Source organism: Cuculus canorus, chromosome 21 (genome assembly GCF_017976375.1).
Source record: "Cuculus canorus isolate bCucCan1 chromosome 21, bCucCan1.pri, whole genome shotgun sequence".
NCBI lineage: Eukaryota > Metazoa > Chordata > Aves > Cuculiformes > Cuculidae > Cuculus > Cuculus canorus.
Genome location: NC_071421.1, coordinates 2,188,397 through 2,209,540, shown reverse-complemented (window position 1 = coordinate 2,209,540; position 21,144 = coordinate 2,188,397). Strand labels below are relative to the sequence as shown.

At 41.5% G+C, this 21,144-nt stretch overlaps 1 protein-coding gene across 2 annotated transcripts; it reads right to left on the bottom strand.

The window, feature by feature from the left end:
* Positions 1 to 1,407: 1,407 nt before the first annotated feature.
* GABRD (gamma-aminobutyric acid type A receptor subunit delta) lies at positions 1,408 to 20,936 on the bottom strand. Of its 2 annotated transcripts, none has more exons than XM_054085898.1 (9): positions 20,169 to 20,936; positions 12,824 to 12,936; positions 12,175 to 12,242; positions 11,070 to 11,290; positions 10,120 to 10,202; positions 8,352 to 8,489; positions 7,259 to 7,411; positions 6,448 to 6,659; positions 1,408 to 5,795 (listed from the first exon to the last, which is right to left on the bottom strand). In XM_054085898.1, exons 1-9 carry the CDS (start codon positions 20,234 to 20,236, stop codon positions 5,496 to 5,498), a joined length of 1,356 nt encoding a protein of 451 aa, XP_053941873.1. In that variant the 5' UTR covers positions 20,237 to 20,936; the 3' UTR covers positions 1,408 to 5,495. The 2 variants fall into 2 exon arrangements, with proteins under 2 accessions (XP_053941873.1, XP_009559839.1); XM_009561544.2 differs by having other exon boundaries at positions 7,259 to 7,414; positions 20,169 to 20,933.
* Between the last annotated feature and the right edge of the window lie 208 nt (positions 20,937 to 21,144).

Here is a 21,144-nt window from a genome sequence, read left to right as displayed (position 1 = left end):
GGCTTTCTGCTGAAGTCGTTACAGAACCTGTGAACATGAACATTTGCATCTTTGCCCCACTTGAGAACACAGAGAAAAAAGCTTCTAAGCACTGCGCGGCACTAATCTCAGTAAAAGATGCTGACGTATTCAGCAACTCCTTTACAGACTTGGTACCAAAAGGCGGCCACTGGACTAGAGGACTCTTTCCTTTAGTGGAGCCAGTCCTGTGTATTGGTGGTCTAAATCTAGAGTAATCCAGAGTGAATATGGAGGTTTTCAGATACTTCAGAAATGATGGCTATTTGGATTCCTTTTTTTGGGGGCCAATCTTTTTGTGGAACAGTGAACTCCTGATAACATCTGATTAGTTCTGTCGGTGCTACATTTTCTGACAGCCTGGGTTTGACTGTCTTCTCGGATTTGTTTTCACTGTGCAGGACTTAGTAAAAGGAATAGCCATGGCATAAAGCTGGTGCGAGGGGAGAGCAGATCCCTAATGCATTATATAATGCTGGGCTGAGATCCTCAAATTCATTTAATTTAGGACACAAGCTATAAAAGCAGGAAGAGACAGCACCTTTCTCATCTCGGCTACCAGGTCCATCCAAATAGATGTGTTCATGGCCAAAATTTTATTCAGTTTTCATTACAAAGAATTAGCTATATGTGTTAACATCTATTGTATGCAGTATTATTATAATGGCAAACAGGCTTTCAAACACTGCAAGTGTTTCAGGCTGCTCTAATAAAGAGGGCACGAGGGAGTCGCTTCAGATTTATTTTTAATGAAAATATTATCAGTAACTTTCAATAAGCTTTGTGTTATCTATTCTGCCTCATAGACAAATGTGCAGGGGTGCTGTTTTCCTCCTTGTGTGAAGCGCTTCCTTAGGTTAATGGCTCTAAGTATTTAAAATCGGAGCAATCGTTTTAAGTGTTCTGTTGTACCAACAGTAGAAACCTCATTGAGCTAAATTGGTTTTGCTACATTATCTATTGGATTAGCAAACTGGTTAAGAACTGATGTGGGAGCTTTTACTTTAACTGGGATAAATGCCTTCATTTTTACCCAAAAACGGGACAGACATTTCTTCATATTAACCTCTTCATGGTGCTGTTACTGCCAGTGTTACTTTCAAACAAATCATGCAGTATCTCATTATTATTCATCTTGTACTTTCTGATTGTTTTGAACCTCTTGAGGCAGCAATCACTATTTTTTAACATAAAGTAGTCTGTGTAAGTGCCCCACAGAAAGCACTCGTGATCACAGAACGGTACTTTCTCTTCGGTTGTCAAGGCCAAAGTAGAGTTTTATAAGCCCTTGGGCACCAAATAGGCAGGATTTCATTATGGGATGAAATCTCTGAGGTTATTTTGATTTTCTTTCTAATGCATTTTATCTTCCAGTTCAATAGTTCGAATGTCTATTTTGTCTGTTTATAGAAGCTCCAGTTTCTGTAGATCTACATTTTATTAACATTTCACATTTAGAATGATTACATTAACACATATCCCACTCACGCCAGTCCATAGAGCAGTACTCTAAATTGCTGAAAGGAATATAAATGCTTTCAGGTACAGCACAAAAAAAGAGTGCCTTCTGATCTGCCACATACTTTTCTATTTTTCCTTTCCTTAATGCTAGTACGACCCATCCACAGTCAGCATTCAACAAATATCAAATTTAGTTTATTTCTATTTATTAAAGGCATCATGAATTTGGAGCTCAATAGGGCATTTAGACATCAATACATATAAAGAATTAATGGCTGACAATTTGTAAGTATGATGGTTTTAAATGAAAAAAAGAAAGTAAAGCGCACTGAAATGTACAGAAGATTCAGGTTCGTACAAAGCTCCAATCATTACACCACACTGCTATACTGGTTTCTCCTTAAAAGGGCTTGAATGGCATCTGACTTCCCTATTTCTGGATCTGGAGACAGATTTAAGAAAATCCCACTACATGATGGAGGTGTTTTGTCTTGTGCTGCTCAGGCAAGCACAGCATCAGCAGCTGAAAGCCTGCTCTCCCCTCTGAGTCACCTCCATCCTGGAATGGACACAACTGCCATATGTACACTCACAGTATGCGTTTCTGCCTGCCTGCCATGGTTTGAGATGGTTTTCACCTTTATTTATGCTTCTGTCTACAATATTGTGATAGTCGATCATGCTGCTTTGGGATTTTTTTGAGGGTGATCATGCTGCCACCTTTTACTTTGATCAGTCATGGCAGAGCTGTGCACCTTGAAGATCTGCAGTCAAACTACAGAAAAAGTCACTGAATAAAGCTTTTGAAGGAGTCAGCAGGGCAAGCCACCTCTGACTGTCTCCCAGATGGAGAAGCAACTAATTTTGTCCAATAAACCCATGTGATTACTCAGTTGGATTCAGTGTAAGGAGTTCTGCCAGGTGCACAATTACCAACTATAACTGCTGAAGTAATTAGATTAGACACTGCCTTGGTAATATCTGCAGCAGCTTCTTGTGAGTTTCTCTAAATAGGAGCCACTGCACACGAGAGGGACTAGGTCAATGCTTTCTTGTCTGCTCTTTAATAACTTTAATTCCAAAATCATGTATTATTTTCTTATGATTTACCCCCCACAGGAACTTATTGCGAGTATTCAGCTGGATTTAGATACTAACCCTGACAGGCGATGTAATGAACTAAGAGCTAGAGAAACCAGCAGAGTAGAGAAAGGTTGGACTCTGCTTTCACAGCAGTGGTTAATCTACTGATTTTAAAACAAAGGTTATTTCTAATTTATGCAAGAAGGACAGGGCACTATGGCCTTCCTAAAGGGTGCAGTGCTATTGTGGTGATACTGTTTAAAATGCCGTGCAGAATATTTTAGACCTGCCTTGCCTATTAAAGTACATCATCCAAGGGCTACATTTAAACTTCCATTGCTTCTGAAGCCTGTCAAGAATTAGATCAGGAGTAAATTGGGAAAGCTCAGTTTTAAGCCAAAGGGAGAAGTAGAAATGGGAGCTAAGGTATGTCAAGGACCTGACCCAGGGTCGTGGAAAAAGCAACAATTTAATAAAGAAAAGGCTTTGTAAAGCCATGCTTCTGATGGTTTTATCCCACTCTGCACTTAATCATTATATCAAATAGTAAGAATGATTTGGAAGAGAGCAAGAGGGGTTCAACTTCCTTTGGGAGAAAGTGATCATGACCAAAAACACACTTAGAAAATAAATGGTGTGTTTCTGTAATGAAGCATTTCATCGACATCAGGAACAAACACCAAGAAACATAAAATAGAAAGAGAGGCAGAAGGAAAAAGAGGAGCCTGACTACCTACATGTATTGAAGGAGATGCAGAATTTCATTAGCTTTCTGGATAAAGTGAAAATTAAGTTATACTTTTCTTTAATTCAGTATGTGAAAGGCGCAGAAATGATGGTAAATAGCACCACATAAGTGCTAGTTGGATGCACTTACCTACTTGGAGATAAGAGTTTCTGTCTCTCCTGAAGGGTTTTTCTTCTGTAAAACTCAAAGATATAGGAAAGAAATCAGTATAATCATATCAGTTTTGCAGATGATGCAGTGAAATAATTAATATTCCTCAACAAGTCAGTGGCGAAGTCTTGGAGCAGAACCCAGTCCCTCAGTCCAGGGCTAGACAGGGGACAAGTTTGTGGAACAATGATAGCTTGATGTCAGTTTGGTCTTTCCAGCACACTGTTAATGGAGAGGTGTTTGATTATAACAGAAATGACAGATTAAGGTGAACCTAAGCCTGACTTATGGTAGGAGCACATTTTTTATTATAGCTCAGCTCAGGATCATTATTTTTTTCTTCAGACCCTTCCCTTACTTCAGTGATATTGAAGTAACCTTTTTCTACTTTATAAATCTGTGTTAAAATGCTCTTTCAGTGCTGGTCATATGAAATGAAACTGTACGTCACAGATAAGTGAGGCAGGAGGAATGTGGCATACTCCACTGTGATCGAATGCTCATTTCTTCCGTATTGCAATTGTAACTATTAATTATCAGCCACTATGTTCAAGATACCCATCTTCAACACCCAGCACAATTCTTATCCACATCTTTCAGTTTGTTTAATCCTGTGCCTCCCCATGCTCTATTCCATCATAGCTTTCAGCCACTCATTTTGCCTCCTCCTTTCCCTCCCTCTCTCATTTCATATTTGCTTTTGTGTCAGGCGCTATATTTGAAACAAGCTCTCACTTTTAAGGCAACAAAATTCTCCAGAAACATTTCCCTTCAGAAGTGTCTGACATTGCTTTCCTACGCTAACAGTACTTCCATTGTTTTCACCAGATTCCCATGTATTTGCCGTGGAGGTTTTTAGAGGCTAATTGTGAACCTTGTATTTGTTGTGAATACTGCATTTATTTGCTGAGGACACTGAAATTATTTGCAGAACAAAGTTTGCATGAGCTAGGTGAGCAGATCTAGAACTGAATCAAGGAGCATGTATGAGAATCCACAAATTTCACTGTCAAATAATGGAAGCGAAGAGGCCTAACAAGTTAGCTCAGCCTCTGAATAAAACTGGCAAAAATAGCCGAAGCAACTGAGTAACTTAAAGCCATTTATGACATTTTTTTTACTTCACTCAGCTATTTAGAGACAGACGCAGAAAGGATATTTTCAGAGGCACACATGGTAGACTCTCACTGAAAATTAACAGAACGAATTCTAAAGTCCTTCTTGAAATGGAGTTCCTTCATTATCAACCACCTTTAAAATTTTTTTCTTAATCCAACACAGAAAGCCTGAGCCTTGCCTATGTTTCTAAATCACTTTTGTGTATTTTTGGGCCTAAATAATAAGTATTACTGTGTTTAAGTGTTTAAACCTTCATTAGCTTAGATCTGAAATGGAACACAGCCATTATTAACAATTCATTAGGATTTTATGTAGTACATTTTATTTCATGCTGTGACTAAGAGCATTGAAATATTTTCAATACGTTATCCAAGACAAATAATAATTTAAGAAAAAAATCCACTCCCCTATATTCCCTTTTACTCTGTTTGTGACATTTTTATGATTAAAACCTCCTACTTTACCACTACTGTTAAACTTAGACCACCCAAAAAAAGGCCAGATGCAGAAAATCACTTGTGGAAGTGAGGAATTAACTCTTCCATTACAAAAAGAAGTGATCTGAGCGTGAAAAGCCAAATCTTCATTACTGACCAACCCTTAAAGTGGAGGAAAATCATGGTAATTTAAGATTTAAACTTTTGCTGCAAATATGTACATATGCAAAACTGTCTGGTGATAATACAGGAGAGAAGGAGCTGGGACTGTTTGGCAGAGCACTGTATCGAATCAGATTGGTTATAAATTGCTGCTTTTCATCAGAACTGGTCACAGGACTTTCTTGATGTTAGAAATGTCTGGAGCTCATTGGAAAATATTCTGAGAAGAGATGGATCAATACAGTTTCTGCAAGGACTGCTCAGTCTGTAGGTATTGTTCCATTTGTAGCTCTTCACATCAATTTCCCTTTTCTTTTTTACATTGTGTATGCGACCCAGTATATAACATTGACTGCTGCGAAGGCTGCTGGGAACACGGCTCTGGCGTATATATCAATGGTGTCAGCATCGATGGGCTTAAAGAGGGACTTCAGACCACTCTTTTTATCCAGTTTCATCAGCTGCTGCCGTTTTGTCTCTCCAGTTTCTATTTCTATTGTGCCATATGATCCAGGCAGGCCTCTGGGAATTCGGTGCTGCCTATTGGAAATGGCCAGTCCCTGGTTCACACCAGCTATGGAAAGGGAAAACAGAACAATGGCGTTCTTCACGTTTATCTGCAAAAGAAAGAGGAGAACCTATGATAGCAATTCATAGGGCAACAGTAGCATATATCAGCCAAGCTAGCCATGAAATATCTATGCAATCCGTGACTGTGGAATGGTATTTATCACCTTCTGGGGCAGAATCACAGAATCATTAAGTTGGAAAAAGACTCTAAGCTCATCCAATCCAATTGTCAGCCCAACCCCACCATGTCTACTAAACCCTTTCCCAAAACGCCACTTCCACATGTTTTTTAACTCCTTCAGGGATGGGGATTCCACTACTTCCCTGGGCAGCCTCTGCCAGGGCTCCACCTCTCTTCCAGTAAAGAAATTTTTCCTAAAGGGTCTGAATATATTCTCAAACTTTAAGACGTGCAGCTCTGTCTCATGACATACTTTGTCTCTATTCTTACTCATTCTCTCTTATTCTCCATTTCCTGTATTAAATGCAGCCACAAACCATGTAAGACTATGTCCTCTTTAGTGCTAAGGGAAAGGAGCACATGTATTTAGTTGCTTATCATATTAACGTGACAAAAGAATTAACCAGGAAACTCTTTTTTTCCAAAAGGGATATAAGAATTTGCTTCCATAGCAGAAAAACGTCAGCATGCAGGGCAGTTGCTTTTGTCAAATTATTCACAGCATTACACTTACTGACCTCTGCACTCTGCCTTCTTGCCTTTATCTTGTTCTTTTGCTTTTTCATGTAGTCAGCATTGAAATGTGCAAATGCATATTCCACCAGCGCAGCGAAGACAAACACGTAGCAAATCCAGAAGTAAACATCCAGGGCCTTGATGGCAGAGGCTCGTGGGAGTGAAGATCGGGCACTGACCATCAGTGTAGTCATTGTGAGAACGGTAGTTATACCTGCCGCGTAGGGTGAGAATATTCACTTTAGGTTTCACAGCAAATGCTACAGTAAGTGTATTCACCTGTCTGAGACTGAGGAATGTTTTCACAGTAGAAGCTCCTTAACAGTGTGGCTTCCGATTTTCAAAACAAGGGAGCTTGTAAGAAACTCTGCATTTGTATGGCTAAGGCAGCTTTGAATATGTTATCGCTGGGTTTGTTTTAGATCCTGATAAGCAAAACCAGAAGACTTAACCCTCAAAAACTCTTTTACATCTGGACTTGCAACGCTTACTCAGGCAACCAGATCCACAAGCTCAGAGAACGTTTTTCGGTCACTGTCCCGGTTCCTTCAGATAGGTTCTTTCATACATCCGCCTCACATTCGCTATTGCTTTTAACCATTGATAGAGGGTTATTTTCTGTTCTGTACTGAGGCAGCTGCTCTGATAGTGTAACAGAAATTAAAACACGAAGGAGCTCTTTTAAAGGGCCTTCTCTTCTGCAAATTTAAACACAATATTCATAAATGCACCTTCACGGAAAATGAGAATTATGAGTGAGCATAATTACCACTTCAGCCCACCCTTCCTTGTTCATTCCCCAAACTGTTTTACCTAACGACACTCTGGCAGGCACAGCAGACTGACTGATCCAGAAGGACACCCATGACATGGCCACGAGTAAGATAGAAGGAACGTAAGACTGAATGATGTAAACGCCTCGATTTCGACGAAGGTGGAAGTGGAGACTGAGCCTGGGAAACTGTCCTGCTGGAAGAAAGAGCAGAAACAGAGAGATTCCTACTTGGTGAATCACAGTTAAACTGATATTCAAATTAACATTTCCTACATTTCCTATAGTGATAAGATGTACATTCTTAAACATCTTTTGGACAAAGATGACAAAAAGCTTTTCTGAATGTTGTTCAATTAGCCTTTATAAACCCTGCACAAGGTACTGCAGCTCTCAGCAGCACTGCTAGCTAAGAATAGGTCAACTGATTTCTCTCAGGTCATATCAATGCCAGATCTGAAAATAAAATCATGAGTCTTCTCAAATAACACTTTTGCTTCAAAATGTGTACTGTCTTATCATCTGCTGTAGAAAGCCCTCCAGATACTAAATTTAGATTTTTTAAAAGGCCAAGTTAATTTCAAACTAAAAAAAAAAAAAAAGAGCTTAGAGGAGATGTGCAGCATAAATGAGAATCTGAATACATGAAAGAGGATGAAAAATCAGCAGGAAAAAAATTACTCCAATCTTTTAAAAACATTGCAATAAACCCAGTGATACGCATACACACCACTGACTTCTACTGGGTAGAATTAGAATGATCTGACTGTACGTCATAAGCCTCAAAACATCAGGGCTAATGGAAATTTTTCGTTATCTAAAGTTACAAATTAGGTCAAGAAAATGTGAGCTATACCTTAAGTGTTTTTTATCAAGAGCTGCCTGGCTACTCCATGCAATATTTTGTCTAACATACAGAGCTGAAGGACACAAAATGCCTCAGTGGCTACCTGAAGGCTCAACAAAGGTTGGCATTTTTTGCAAGTGTAAGCTTAAGAAAATTCTTGTCAGAAACCTGACAGATTCTTATATTAGGTACTTAAAGAAGAAGGATTTTCTATTATAGATACAGGAGGCTTCCCTATGCAGGAAAAAGCCAAATCCTGATCGTAAATTGAAGACAGATCTTGTTACCAGATTTGAAGTTCATCATTTCTGTTGTGAACTGGTAATTGGTGATTGTGAACTGAGCGAGCTGCAGCTTATCCAGCCCATGGATCTCGTCTTGATTTTCTGACCAGTGGTAGACAATGTCCTCTGAAGAGTAGCCATCTGCCAAAAGAGAGCGGAATAAACACAAAGTTTGAGGATGAAATTAAGAACTTACAGGACTATTGTGGAAGTCCTCTGATTCCTGTGCCACACTGATTTTCACTGGTCCCATTGCAAACGTGCTGTGATTCAGACTGGATGTTTCACTGTCCTGGCAACATCAGTGTTGCCAGTGTCACACTGGTGTAGCTTTCCTACATGGAGAATAATCCCAGTTGATTCACACTGGAACAATGCACTTTGATGTCAGGAGAAGGTATCTCTCAAAACTCTCATTTGCATCCTCCCTTCAAGGAGAATAGCTGTTCCTGTAGCACTCAGACTAACCTGCCTGTGCCTGCACTGCGCTGGGGTCTCAGAGTCACAGAAACTTCTGTTTGTAAAGACAATAACCACTAAATCTAACCTATCGATTCCTGTCCTACTGCAGACAGATCAGAGTGTAATTCTGGACTGCAGGTCTATCTCCAAGTTCACATGTTGATTTTATGTGATCGTTACTCCATACCAGTCAGGCAGTGTCAGGGAAACAGATTTTCTTTATCAGGGATTCCCTCAGTGTCCTCAACCAGTATGTCCCCAGTTGGCTCTCTCTCCCCTTGCAAGCCTTGTGGTGCTTTACAGACAGACACCACGCCAAAGTGGAGCGTGCAGCCAAATTGTTCTGTCAGTTTCCCTCCTAAGAGCTTTTTAACTTGCACAGTATTTTCAGACCAAAGTAACAAAAAGGGAAATGTTTCAGAGATGTTAGACTCTTGAAAGTTTTGTAAGAAATGGTGTGGAGAGAACAGAAAACCAAATTTGTGCATCCAGTTAGAGCACAGCAGCGTAACTCAGACCCATGCCCACGCACGGATCCACTAGCTGGTTTGCAAACCAGCAGGTCCATCTGTCTGCTAAGGGCTGCAGTTTGGCACGGGGGCAGCTGGGAGATACTTCTAGGGAGAAGCGCAGCGCGCCAGGGACAGGAGAGAAGAGGGGATTGTGTATGAAGGGATTTATGCAATGTGCAAACCATAGGCAATCGATCTGCGCTACTTTTGCTGTTAACAGACAACTTACTGCTAAACCATTTATTTGTTTCAAGAGGTTTTATTCCTACGTGTTTGTTTCACTGAAATCAGACCCCTCAAATTCCATTAAAAAATTCAACCGCCACCAAAACTCCCTGCTGAACTCGCTGGGAGAGGGAACGCGATGCTGGTTCTCTGTGCTGGATTGCTGTTCACTGCCTGCTGCCTCTGCATTTGGCGATTATATAACTAAAACTGTAGATTGCTATTTTTGACAGGATAACATGGTATTGTGGTTAATTGCCTAGAAAACAAAGTCAGCGCTGAAAAAGAGAAATTTGTGCCCACAGGCCAGTGACTCTGCTCAGAAACTGCTGTTCACAAACCCTGGGAACCTTCAGCGCCTGAAGGGTCCTTGATATAAAACCCACACAAGGCCAGATTCGTTGCCATCAATTGGGTGGCCCCTGCTTGTGTCAATGGTGAAATTCATTTAGAAGTATTAATGCTCCTGGGAACTACATGCTGATCATCAATAAAATACAGCAAGTGGAGTACCAGAGGCGCAGGCTTTACACAAAAGACAGATAGTATGAAACACTGTACTCAGCCCTTACAGCTCTCCAAATCCAACATGCATTCTTGCTCGTCCATTGGATACTTGGAAAGGTCCATGTCACAGGCCACTGTTGAGGTAATCCTGTTCCAATAACATGAACACCAGTTAGTCGCATTCAGACAGAGCCCTTTCCTCAGAACTCAACGACTAAATGGAAAATTTTGAAACCTTAATACTATTACAGGGAACTCTTTTCAGTGTCCCAATGGCTGTTGTCTTTACTAAGGCTGTGGGAATCCTAAAGGGGGGGAATTGAAGGAAGGTGAGATGACTTATCTAATGTCAGAGGATGCTTCAGCTACTTCTGCTGACAAAAAGGACTTTTCTGAGTCAAATCTACTCCCTTCCACTGTCCCAAAGATCACCAATACCTTCAGGGTGACTTTGGACTTAGCATTCTATAGGTGCAGACTCATTCATTTTTAGAACATTACACAATGAACTTTAAATACAGTGACTGAGTGCTAGCTCTTCTGAAGTGAGGGAGCACTACTTGCTCTGAAAGATGAGGGAGTTGAGCCTCAATTAGGCTCATAGTTCCCTTGGAAAATAGTGAGAGGGCAGAGAACAGAATCTTTGCTCTGTATTAGGCATAGAATAGAACCATTAAGGTTGGAAAAGGCCTCTAAGATCATCAAGTCCAACCATCAGCCCATGCCCGAGCATCTCCTTGCCTGGTGACCAAATAGTAGCAAGATGCTTATCTGCCATTAAGGGCATTCTGAAAGTGATCAGTGGTTATGCAATAGAAAATGTGTTAGTGTTGCAAAGACACTTTCCTGGCAGTGAAATCTTTGTAAAGCAAAGGGCTCTCTGACAGGAGTGGCCAGTACCTTCTTCCATTTTAAATGACTAATTATTTTAGGAAACCATCCTAGGAAAATTGAGCGATTATCTGTTCAAAGAGTTAATATGTGACAGAGCACATTTGCACTCTTTCTGACTCACCTGATGCTGTATAAAATGACTCCATCTGGCTGGAGCCTGATAAGTTTGTTTTCCACAGTCACGTCATGGAACCAGGCAGACTTGGCATTTACTATGAAAGTATCTGGCAACCAGAGTTTGTCCACAAACCGGCTGTCTAAGCCCAAAGTTTCATTGGTGTGGTTGTAAGACAGACGGTCATCTCGCCAGCTCTGGTGCAAAAATACCGTCATGGTATATTCCTGTGATGAGAGAAATCCAATTAAAAAGCAATGCTAAATTAACACAATGATAACACCTTGAGACTTGGTAAAAAATCCTTGTATTGGCCTAGAAATGCCTTAACTGTTCCCTGTGCAAATAAGTGTTTTTATACTCAGTCAACCATAGAGCTGCCCAAGCATTTTAATTTCTGTTATGTGCTTCTACTATGGCTAACCCCAAGATATCAAAAAGTGGTTCAATGTTAGTGTTAAAAATAATGTGTTCCTAGAGATGCATATGTTTTAATGAAGAAAAACAGTTTATTTCCCTCCATGAGTACAACTTTTGGTTTTGAAGGCTTTTTAAAGCAAAACTAAAAAAATCAGGTGAAGTTATGGATCTGTAATAAAGGGAAAGGATGGAGGATAAGTCAGTGTCTTGGTTTTAAAATTACATCTGTTATGTTTCAGAAGTTCAGTTAAGCTTGTTTGTGTGACTTGTAAGCTGTTACACCCCACTGCTTTATGGAAAGATCTTTGCACAAAGACAGAGGAGCATCTCACAAACAATCATTCCCTTAGCTACATTTTGGAAGTATCTGTGGTGAAAAGGAACTTAAACAGACTTTGGATTTAATGCTTAAAATGAGGCTTTCAGTTAGTAAGTGCTGCACAGAGCCGTCCTTGTTAAGTGTGGTAAGAAATCTCAAGTCACTTTTACACGGCTCGGTTCCCATCTGCCAGAGGAGCCTCTGCCTATGGCTTCAAATACAGTGTTTTGCTCTTTGCAGTATCTCCTTGTGGCAATGTCTCTACTCCAAACACACTGGTGATCAACTGTCCCTCTATGCGGTCAGTTTTCTACCCTTTCTGTCATTGCAGTGCATCCATTCACAACTGGGGAGGTTTAAATGGTAGCATACCATATTCACTTCAGAGATGTGGTCAATGCTGGCTACTTCGATCGCAAGAGCAACATTAACAGGAGGACCTGAGAAAAAATGTTTGATTGGGGTGATTTACATCATGATAGTGCCTAGAAAAATATAGATAGCCCAAGACATAAGTTCTTTCATACAGAGTGAATTCATAAATGTATTTTCCAAGATAAATTACACTTCCCAATAATCTCTTAGAGCAAGAGATTTAAATCCATCACAGATTTCATCCTCAATTGCCAACAGAACACCTGGCTTCAGTGATAAAGGGCATGAGATACAATCACAACTACTGCAAATTGTGGAATCTCTTCTGGAAACCACATCATCTCTTTTCAGACAGCCTGACTTCAAGCAAATGCATAAATTATCACTAGTTAATGTAATCTAAAATTCCTTCAACTGAGAAATCAATGATTTAAGAACTCTACCAGCAAGAAGACTGAGAAGACTGTTGCTAATTCTGCTGAACAGTCTTTTTTTCAAGGTAAAGCAAATAACTGATTGTTATTACTTACAGTATCCAAGTCGTAGACACACATAGCCTTTTAATCGTGTAGAAAATAAAGTTCACGTAAACATCAGAGTAGAAGGATTGTAAGAAAAAGAAGAGACACTACTCTTAAAGTCTCACCTCCAATCCCAGGCCTGAAATTACGTGCATACCCTTTCATCAAATCATCCAGGTTGGGTAACCAGGATATTTCGATGTTGGAACCTATGTAATCACCGATGTCATTCATAGCTCTAGGTAAAGAGAATAAGTATCTTTTAAAACTGGGCCACATTTACAAACAGAAAAAGAACAAAAACTGGAAGACATGGACTTCTTTTACACCAGTGACCACTTACAGTGTGATCAGCTACATTAATAATGTAGTGGAATAATAGTGTATATAGACAGAACCATTTCAGTTATTTTTGTTTAAAGCAAAACATATTTCAGGCAAGACTATGACTTCTTTCTGAAATACAAACACATACTTTTTTAAGTTTTTTTTTTTAAAAAAAAAGAAGCAGGAAAAAGATTTAGAAATGGAAAGAAAGCACGAGTATTCTGTATCTCTTCTGAGTAAGGATCTTGGAAGACTCGGAATTGCATTTTCAGCTATATAAATTGGAATAACCTAATTGATTTTGACAAGGGCTTTGAAGATTTATAACAGACGTTGACAGAGTTTTTTCCTCTTTATTGGGTCTCACCGACTGTATAAACACTTCTTTCTATCAGCCAGCTGTTTCCTATGTGCTGGTCTTTCAGTTGTCCAACTACCAGTATTTACTTAAATGAAATTCTAGTTTCATAATAGTTGGTAAGATCCAGATGCTCGGGTCTGGCTTTCTTCTGCAATAGCATCAAACGTTGCAGTTAAGAAATTCTGTCATTTCTTTTCTTTTACTTTCACCACCCTATTTCTGGAATTATTAAAGCTATCAGTTAAAAGCTATCAGTTAACATAGAAAACAAATAAATTTTTAAATTAGGGCCATGGCACATTAGAGAATGTGAGACTATGTTGAAAGTAAAATGTGATTTATAAATCTCAGATTTGTGATTTATAAATCTCAGACATCGATATGGAATGGTATTCCTGATCGGTACAGTGTCTGAGCTCCTTTTATAGGTAAAGAATGATACTTGAAGTCTTTCTGTAATTACAATAAATAATTAGAATATGCCTGAATTAATATATCTGCCTACAATCGCTTTGCCTTTTCAGTAGAAGATGGTGCTTTTCAACTCGTGCTGCTAAAGCTGCAGCCAAGTTCTACAAAGTGTTTTGCAAACCACACTCGAGTCAAAAAGCAACTGCGCTGTAGTGACCCGTCCTGCGTGCCTGATCTGTGAGGGCAGGAGAATCTAGCTTGTGCTTCCTACACACAATAGTGCGAGAGTGCTCGGTACGAGTCGTTGTAAAATTAGAATACCAGGTATATTTAGGAGTACTCAGCTTGAGAAAAATAATAAAAACAAATTCTGCTGCTCCTCTTTCTCAATAAGCGTTGCTATTGTCGTGCACCAAGAACTCATCCCCAGATAATTGACTTATAATCAGTCATTTGCTATAAAATACGTGATGTCACTGTAAGAACTGCCAGGAGCCTCATCTGTTTTGACAAAGCATTTACAGTATGCAGCAGTTCTCTTGTGTCAGTGTTCTATTTTAATGGCATTAAGGAGAACCATAGAGCTAAAAGGAAGCTAAAATGACGAGTGTTGAGTTAAGAACTGTGGGCTGTATCTTGCCATGTGTTTTAAGCAGATTACAATCTAGAGGGAGTTTTACTTAAATATCCATGACACAATTAAAATGGATCTTGTTTCTATTATTAATAAAGCCTTAGGGTCAGATCAGCAGTGTAACAAATGTGTTGAAGTTAGGGGAGATATATGCTTTTACTACTCATGGGGGTTATTAAACTATTACAGCTGAAATAATGTTATAGCTTGCTTTACTTTGGTGAGGTTTATATTAGTGGTTCATCTCTAAATTTCTTTGAAATAGGCAACAACTTTCCTCTTACTCAGATACTGCCATTCTCACACACTGGCACAGTGCTTGCAGAAGGGCTTCTCTGTGCTCGAAGAGTATATGTGAATCAGAATAACCTACAGTTTCATTTACAAACAGTTGTCACAGAGTTACCAAAGGCTTTTGCTAGCATTAGGCTTTTTTCATGCAAAGGATCAAGGGACCAGAGCATCTCTCATATGAGGAAAAGCTGAGAGAGCTGGGACTGTTTAGCCTGGAGCAGAGAAGGCTCAGGGGAATCTTATCAACGTATATAAATACACGAAGGGAGGGTGGAAAGAAGGCAGAGGCAGGTCTTTATACTGATGCCCAGTGACAAGACCAGAGGCTCTGGGCACAAACTGGAACACAGGAGATTCTTCTGGGACATCAGGAAATGCTTTTTCATGGTGAGGGTGATGGAGCACTGGGATAGGTTGCCCAGAGAGGCTGTGACATCCCTCCTTGGTGATACTTAAATGCCCTCTGAACACTGTCCTGGGCAACTGGCTTTGGGTGGCCCTACTTGAGCAGATGACCTCCAGAGGTCCTTTACAATCTCATTCTGTGATCCTATATTTTACCTTTGAACTACCCAGTGATTCCTTTAAACAGCCACACTCTTCAATCTATATTTTGTCAGACTGACGTGGAGGCTGATGGAGCACGGGAAGTAATACAGACAGGAGAAGTGTTGTAGCAGGGGCTGTATGCTCAGGTGTGTGATTCAGCGCGGTGTGAGTGAGTCCAAGCTCTGCTAGTATCAGTCTGAGATGTGCTCTTTAGGTCTAAAGGCACCCCAAGTTCTCCAGCATAGTAGGAATCTCCCATTCCCCTCTTGTTTGTCTCTCAAGAATATTGAGGGAGAGGAGAAATAACACTCTCAAGAACATTATTCTACATATAATATTTTAATTTCTTTTTTATCTGGTGAAGACAAGAGTGTGAATAGTAGCAGACAGTATAGCAGACCTCAGGCAGAAATTATGCCGTTGGAAAGCAGACTGTTATTTTCATAGCACCTTCCAGGTGAGTTTGTGATGACTCCTTCAAGCCATTCCTCTGGACTTCTGTACATCAGATCCAGTGCTTGAAAGGTACCTCAAGGACGGTGAGTGAATTTCATTCATCCTTGATAAGCAGTTGGGATTACATGTGGCCTAAACTATTATTCATTTATTGTACCTGGAAAAGGAAGACCAGCGTAGAAAAGATGCACTGGAAGGGATTAACTTTTCATAGTGTAAGCAGTAAAGATGAAAAGAGAGGAAACTACTATTAGTTGATTCAGCAACTTCACCTCCTGATTTAAGCTGCTGTAGAGCTTGTTTTAGTAACAAAAAAGACTTTGTAAGATTAAGCTATTGATTTGTAAAATTCAAGGAGCAGAGTAGCTCATCAAAAAGCTTATCTCTCCCTTGCACCAGGCCAGAGTGAGTGTCTGGCTGACCGAATGCAGCACAGTCCTGTGTGCTAACATCACTCTGGAAGTCATTCTTAAATCTAAAGCTGAAGAAGATGGTTTTTCATCCTCACTCTGACTCTGTGAATCTCTCATTTCAAGCAGATTCTCTGGAGAATATATTTGCATCTGCCTGTATCTGGAGTTTAAGCACTGTGAGAACTTCGACAGAGCTGTTGTTAGCCACAGTAAGCAGATTACTGCTCTTTAAACCATGAAAATAACAGTTAGTTCTCTTGGGCGCTTGAGAAAGGGGAGAGGAAATCACCATTGGTAAATCTGGCAAAACTATGAAGTTCTTTGCCTAATGAAACTGTCCTTGATACAGGTTAGGGAAAGCTGCTCCAAGCAATGAGTCTTGAATGGCAAAGAAATGCATCTCCTTGAGAGAGAAGTACTATCACTCTAGGATGAAAAGTACACATATCCCCAAATCCTTGCTATCCTAGCTGACATCTTTCTTCCAGCTGCTGCAAGACCATTGCATTCTACTAATGTGGAGCAATCTGGAAGAGAAGCATCCATCAACTTGGACAGCACACCTTCAAAGGGCTTGCCAGGCCGGTGAAGTATTGGCCTGTCCTCAGTCTCTCCTACAACACTGCTTGGAAACACTGTTAGAGATTTATCAGTATTGCTAGGAAAAATATGTGAAGTATTTAAATTCCACCAAGGGAAGAAGCAATCTCTATGTTCTCTGTGAATGGCTACAATACAGCAGCTCAACAAGAGAGAACATTTGCAATATTATTTTTGCACAGCAGTGCCAGAAGCTCAGTCGCATCTTTAAGTCAGTGGCCAACAAGGTCCTGACTTCAGGTCACACTTCTAGGGAGAGCACACTAACCTTTTGACAAACATGTATAGGAGTAAGATGGGGAAAATCACATCTTCCATCTCCTGTTTCTGCTTTAAATCTGCTAACCTGATTCTTTCTGGGACTGTGACATAGTTGTTGTATGAATCTTTCAGCCTGGTAGATGGAAACACCAGTTCGACAGATTCTGAGGACGGGGATGGAGTACATTTCATTGTCTTTGAGATAATCTCTTGGGGGTAAATATCCCAGATGTCATTGCCACTCAAGAAAACTTTCTCTTGGGAAAAAGACAAGGAGTATCCTGCAAGGTCAGTGAACAATCTGGCCTCTGTCAAACTCCTGGATTATCCCGAGCTGTATGCGAATCCTTCCCATCTGCCATTCCTGACTAAGTGAAGCTCACTGTAAATATGTTTTGTATTTTGAAATGTAATTGAAAAAGCATTAGGCTTAATTCATGACAACCTTTTGAACATAAAAGCCCTTATTTCCTCTCTGTGAATTTTAAGCTACAGGAAATGGACCACTCTTTGCATATATTCATGTGTTAAAGCTGATGTTTCCACGAATGGAAGTCAAAGGCTGAGGGAGACACACAACAGAAAAACAATCTTGTGCAAATGCATAGAAGTAATTTGACATAGCAGAATCTTAAATATAAAAGATACATCTATTTTTAATTAAGAGAATTACAATCTTTTTCAGTAAAGGATTACAAAGTACACCATGCATCCCAGAACTCCTATCAATAGTACTTCCCCTGTGCAAATGAAGGACTATTTGACCAAGTGTATCTCAGCAGGTAATCTCTTTCACTATGGTGCGTTTATTATTGCAGCATCCGCAGCATATCAAACTGATATTGCAGCATATCTGCAGCTGGTAAATAGTGGAAGTTACAGGATTTGCCCCAGCAGGCTGTCAATCACGTAAATGCCAGACTTCTTGCCACTAATCACAACCTCAAGCAGACAAAAAACCCACTACTTTTAAAAAACGATTACCTGCAAACAGCCCTGGCATCAGTACAATGTGCTGAGTTAGGCTGAATTGGCCTCACTCGTTTCAGCCAAACATCACACATGACAGAGAAATTGCTCCAAATACAGCACTCTAAGGCAACCTGAAAGGTTCAAAAATGCTATGAGGAAGCAGCCTATGCGTATTCCTCACTACCCTCCTCTGCCAAACCTTAACATGATTTTAATGGGTAGTTTTGCCTGTGGGAAATCTGATGTGGAACTACTGAGTTCAGAACTCGCTGACAGGGTCTTCCTGTTTTGAACATGTTTGTGCTCACACCTGTCAACACACAGCCTGAAGAAATCGCAGCAGAGAGCTTCCTGCTATTGGAAGGGATCACAGTGCATTTAGAAAACAAAACCAGAGCAATATAAGGTAGCTATTGGCAGTTTTGCCTGTTATAACAAACCCACAGTATTAATAAAACGCTGCTCTTCATAAAAGCATCTCTTACCAAAAATAGTTATCTGTAATACCATATTACAGAACTTGAGGGAAGAATAGGGGAATTATTTTATTGGTCATGTATTTGTGAGCAATTTTACTGATGCGAGGATAAAATCTCAGTTTAGTTCTGTTTAACTCATCAGAAGTACACACGTAAGCAAGATTACTCTATTTTTACAAGATTAAACAATGTTCTGCCATAGCCACCCTAATCCTGAATCTTCAGAAAGCTGTTGTGCTAAACGGAGCAGCTTTCTCTGACCCTTGAATGGCTTACACTGGCATATTTGGAAAACTACTACCAACTGAACAGCTGGGATTTGTTTTGCCTTACTCTCTGCCACGAGTACACATATATCTAACAAACAACTCATCACTATTGTGTAACTGGAGGAAGAAAGTCAAGTAACTAGGTAATTAATCCAAATATAAAATCATTTATCCAACTAATTATAGGTTGCACATATCCTGGCAGTTGCTGTGCCTAGAAGCAGACGTTGCATTGAAGACAGAGGCTGAGAAGGCTGACTCTTCCATAAAATTCCCTTTTTTCTTCTTTTCTGCTCAAACACCACTTCTCAACCGAAATCCTTAATGCTTGCCCAAGCGCAGACAGAGAAACAGGGTCACTGAAACTATGGACAAGATCTTGATGCCCTTTGGTCATGAGCAGTGTTTCCTCTGCCTTCACTGTAATACTGGATTGCTTCCGAGCATCAGGGTGTCAGGGTCTGACCCTGGGTAACAAATTCAAGGTCATAGGAAAAATCACTTTGTCGCTCCTGAATGAAAGCAGTTGACTTGCCACTTCGTCTGCTGCAAGATCCTTTTCCTTCCCAGTGAATACAAAGTTGAAGTAGGAAGACCCCTTTAATCCCACAGCCATCTCTGCTCTGGATGATATAGGCATGGTTTTACATGCAGCAAGTTCTTTTTTACTCCCCCTTCTATTTCCATTGCATAATCATGGCAAGCTTTCTCCACACACAGCCTCCAGATCGGCAGAGAATATATAGAGAACATAGCCGGTTGCCTAGCTAACACCTTCAGATCCAAAGTGACTGAGAACTGCAAACATAGATCTTTATAATTTAGTATTTTAAGAAATGGTTGGTGTTCTTCATATTTTTTTTTCTAAGATCTCTGCCAGTCTCTTCTCTCAAGTTCAGGAGACTTAATGAACCCATTAAAGAGGAATGTCTGTGTTTGGGGTTTTAATTGTGCCCGTGGAGGCCCTAAGCAGAGCTGTTCAGTTAGTGCCCCACTGGCTGAGCTGGGTTTTATGGAGGAGTTTGGTGTGCGAACAGGCCCCTGCAGAGCTGTTGAAGGGGATGAGGCTGCTGGGGTGTGCAGTGCTGATACAAAAAGTGATTGCCCTCGAGGTAGAGCAAAAGCCCTCGGGAAAGGTCTTCCACATGCATCCTGTAAATAAACACCCCTTGACTAACCCAGGCGACTGCTGCTCGCTTGGCAGCAGTGCATCCTCTGCTAGGAAGAGGAGAAAGGGAAAAAAAAGTCGGGGCACACTAAGGAAATTCTTCGGTCAGGACCCCTTGTTCTGCTGAACACCCACTCAAGCGGTCGTAGCCCTTAAACGGAGAGCATCCCTGGGCCGAACAGTGGCAGGGGAAAGAGTCATGGTCAGAGCCAGGACTGGCACCTCTCACCCCGCACGCCGCTGCTGTCTAAGAAAGAAGGAAAAGGTGTTTCTTACCTGATACACCTGTGCTGCTGGGTGCACAGTAGAACTAAGGCAGGGAAAACCCAGGCAAGAAATTCCATTTTACTCCAATTTATTAGACGGTGGCAATCAAAACCCCGGCTACCCGGCTCTCTTGGCGGCTCCAAAGCTCCGGTAGCGTTGCCATCCTTGCTTGCTGGGATAAGTTGAGGCTGAGTTTCAAGCGCTGTCTTGTTGCTCAGCAGCAGCAGCCCCCACAGTCGGCAGCCGGGGAGAGGGAGCGGGAGCGGGGAGCCCCTCTCCCCCCGCTGGGAGACCCTGGCGGGTACCTCTGTACCCCCTGCCGCTTTCAGGAGAGCCCGGCTCTTCCTCCCGCCGATCCGCCCGGGGGCGAGACGAAAATAACCTCCGAAAGGAGGGATTAATCCACGGAGCGCTGCGGGGAGCGCGGTCCGAGCGCTCCGGAGGCAGCAGGAATGTCCCGAGCGATGCTCAGCGCGGGGATGCAGCCCGAGCCCAGGGCTCCGGAGCGAGCTGAGGGCGAGAAGCAGAGCAGGGGCTGCGAGCTGGGAGCGGGCTGCGAGCTGGGAGCGGGCTGGGAACACGCTGCTCCCCTCCGCCCCCGAGAAGGGGCACAGCGCTAGGGGGGCTGCGGGGAGCAGAGCCGCCGCCTCTCGGCTCCCGGCGAGCTGTCCCAGAGTGCCAGAGCCAGCCCCGAGCCTTCCCAAACTTCTGCCCCGGCGCTCCCGGATGCCTCCGGAGCTGCTCTGGAGGGAAACGCTTCGGAGGCTCCAACCATCCCGGGCGGTGCAGCCCCCGCCGCCGCCCTCCCTCCGCCCCTGCCCCGACCCGAGCCCACAGCTCGCTCCCGGCTTTCCCGACAGGGCAAACTCGATTTTTTCCTCCATATTCGCTCTTTTCTTCTCTCCTCCTCCGCCTCCTCGGCTTTTTTTTTGGGTGCTGTTCAATCCAGAATGACAATTTTAAACCAGCCCACAAAAGGAATGTT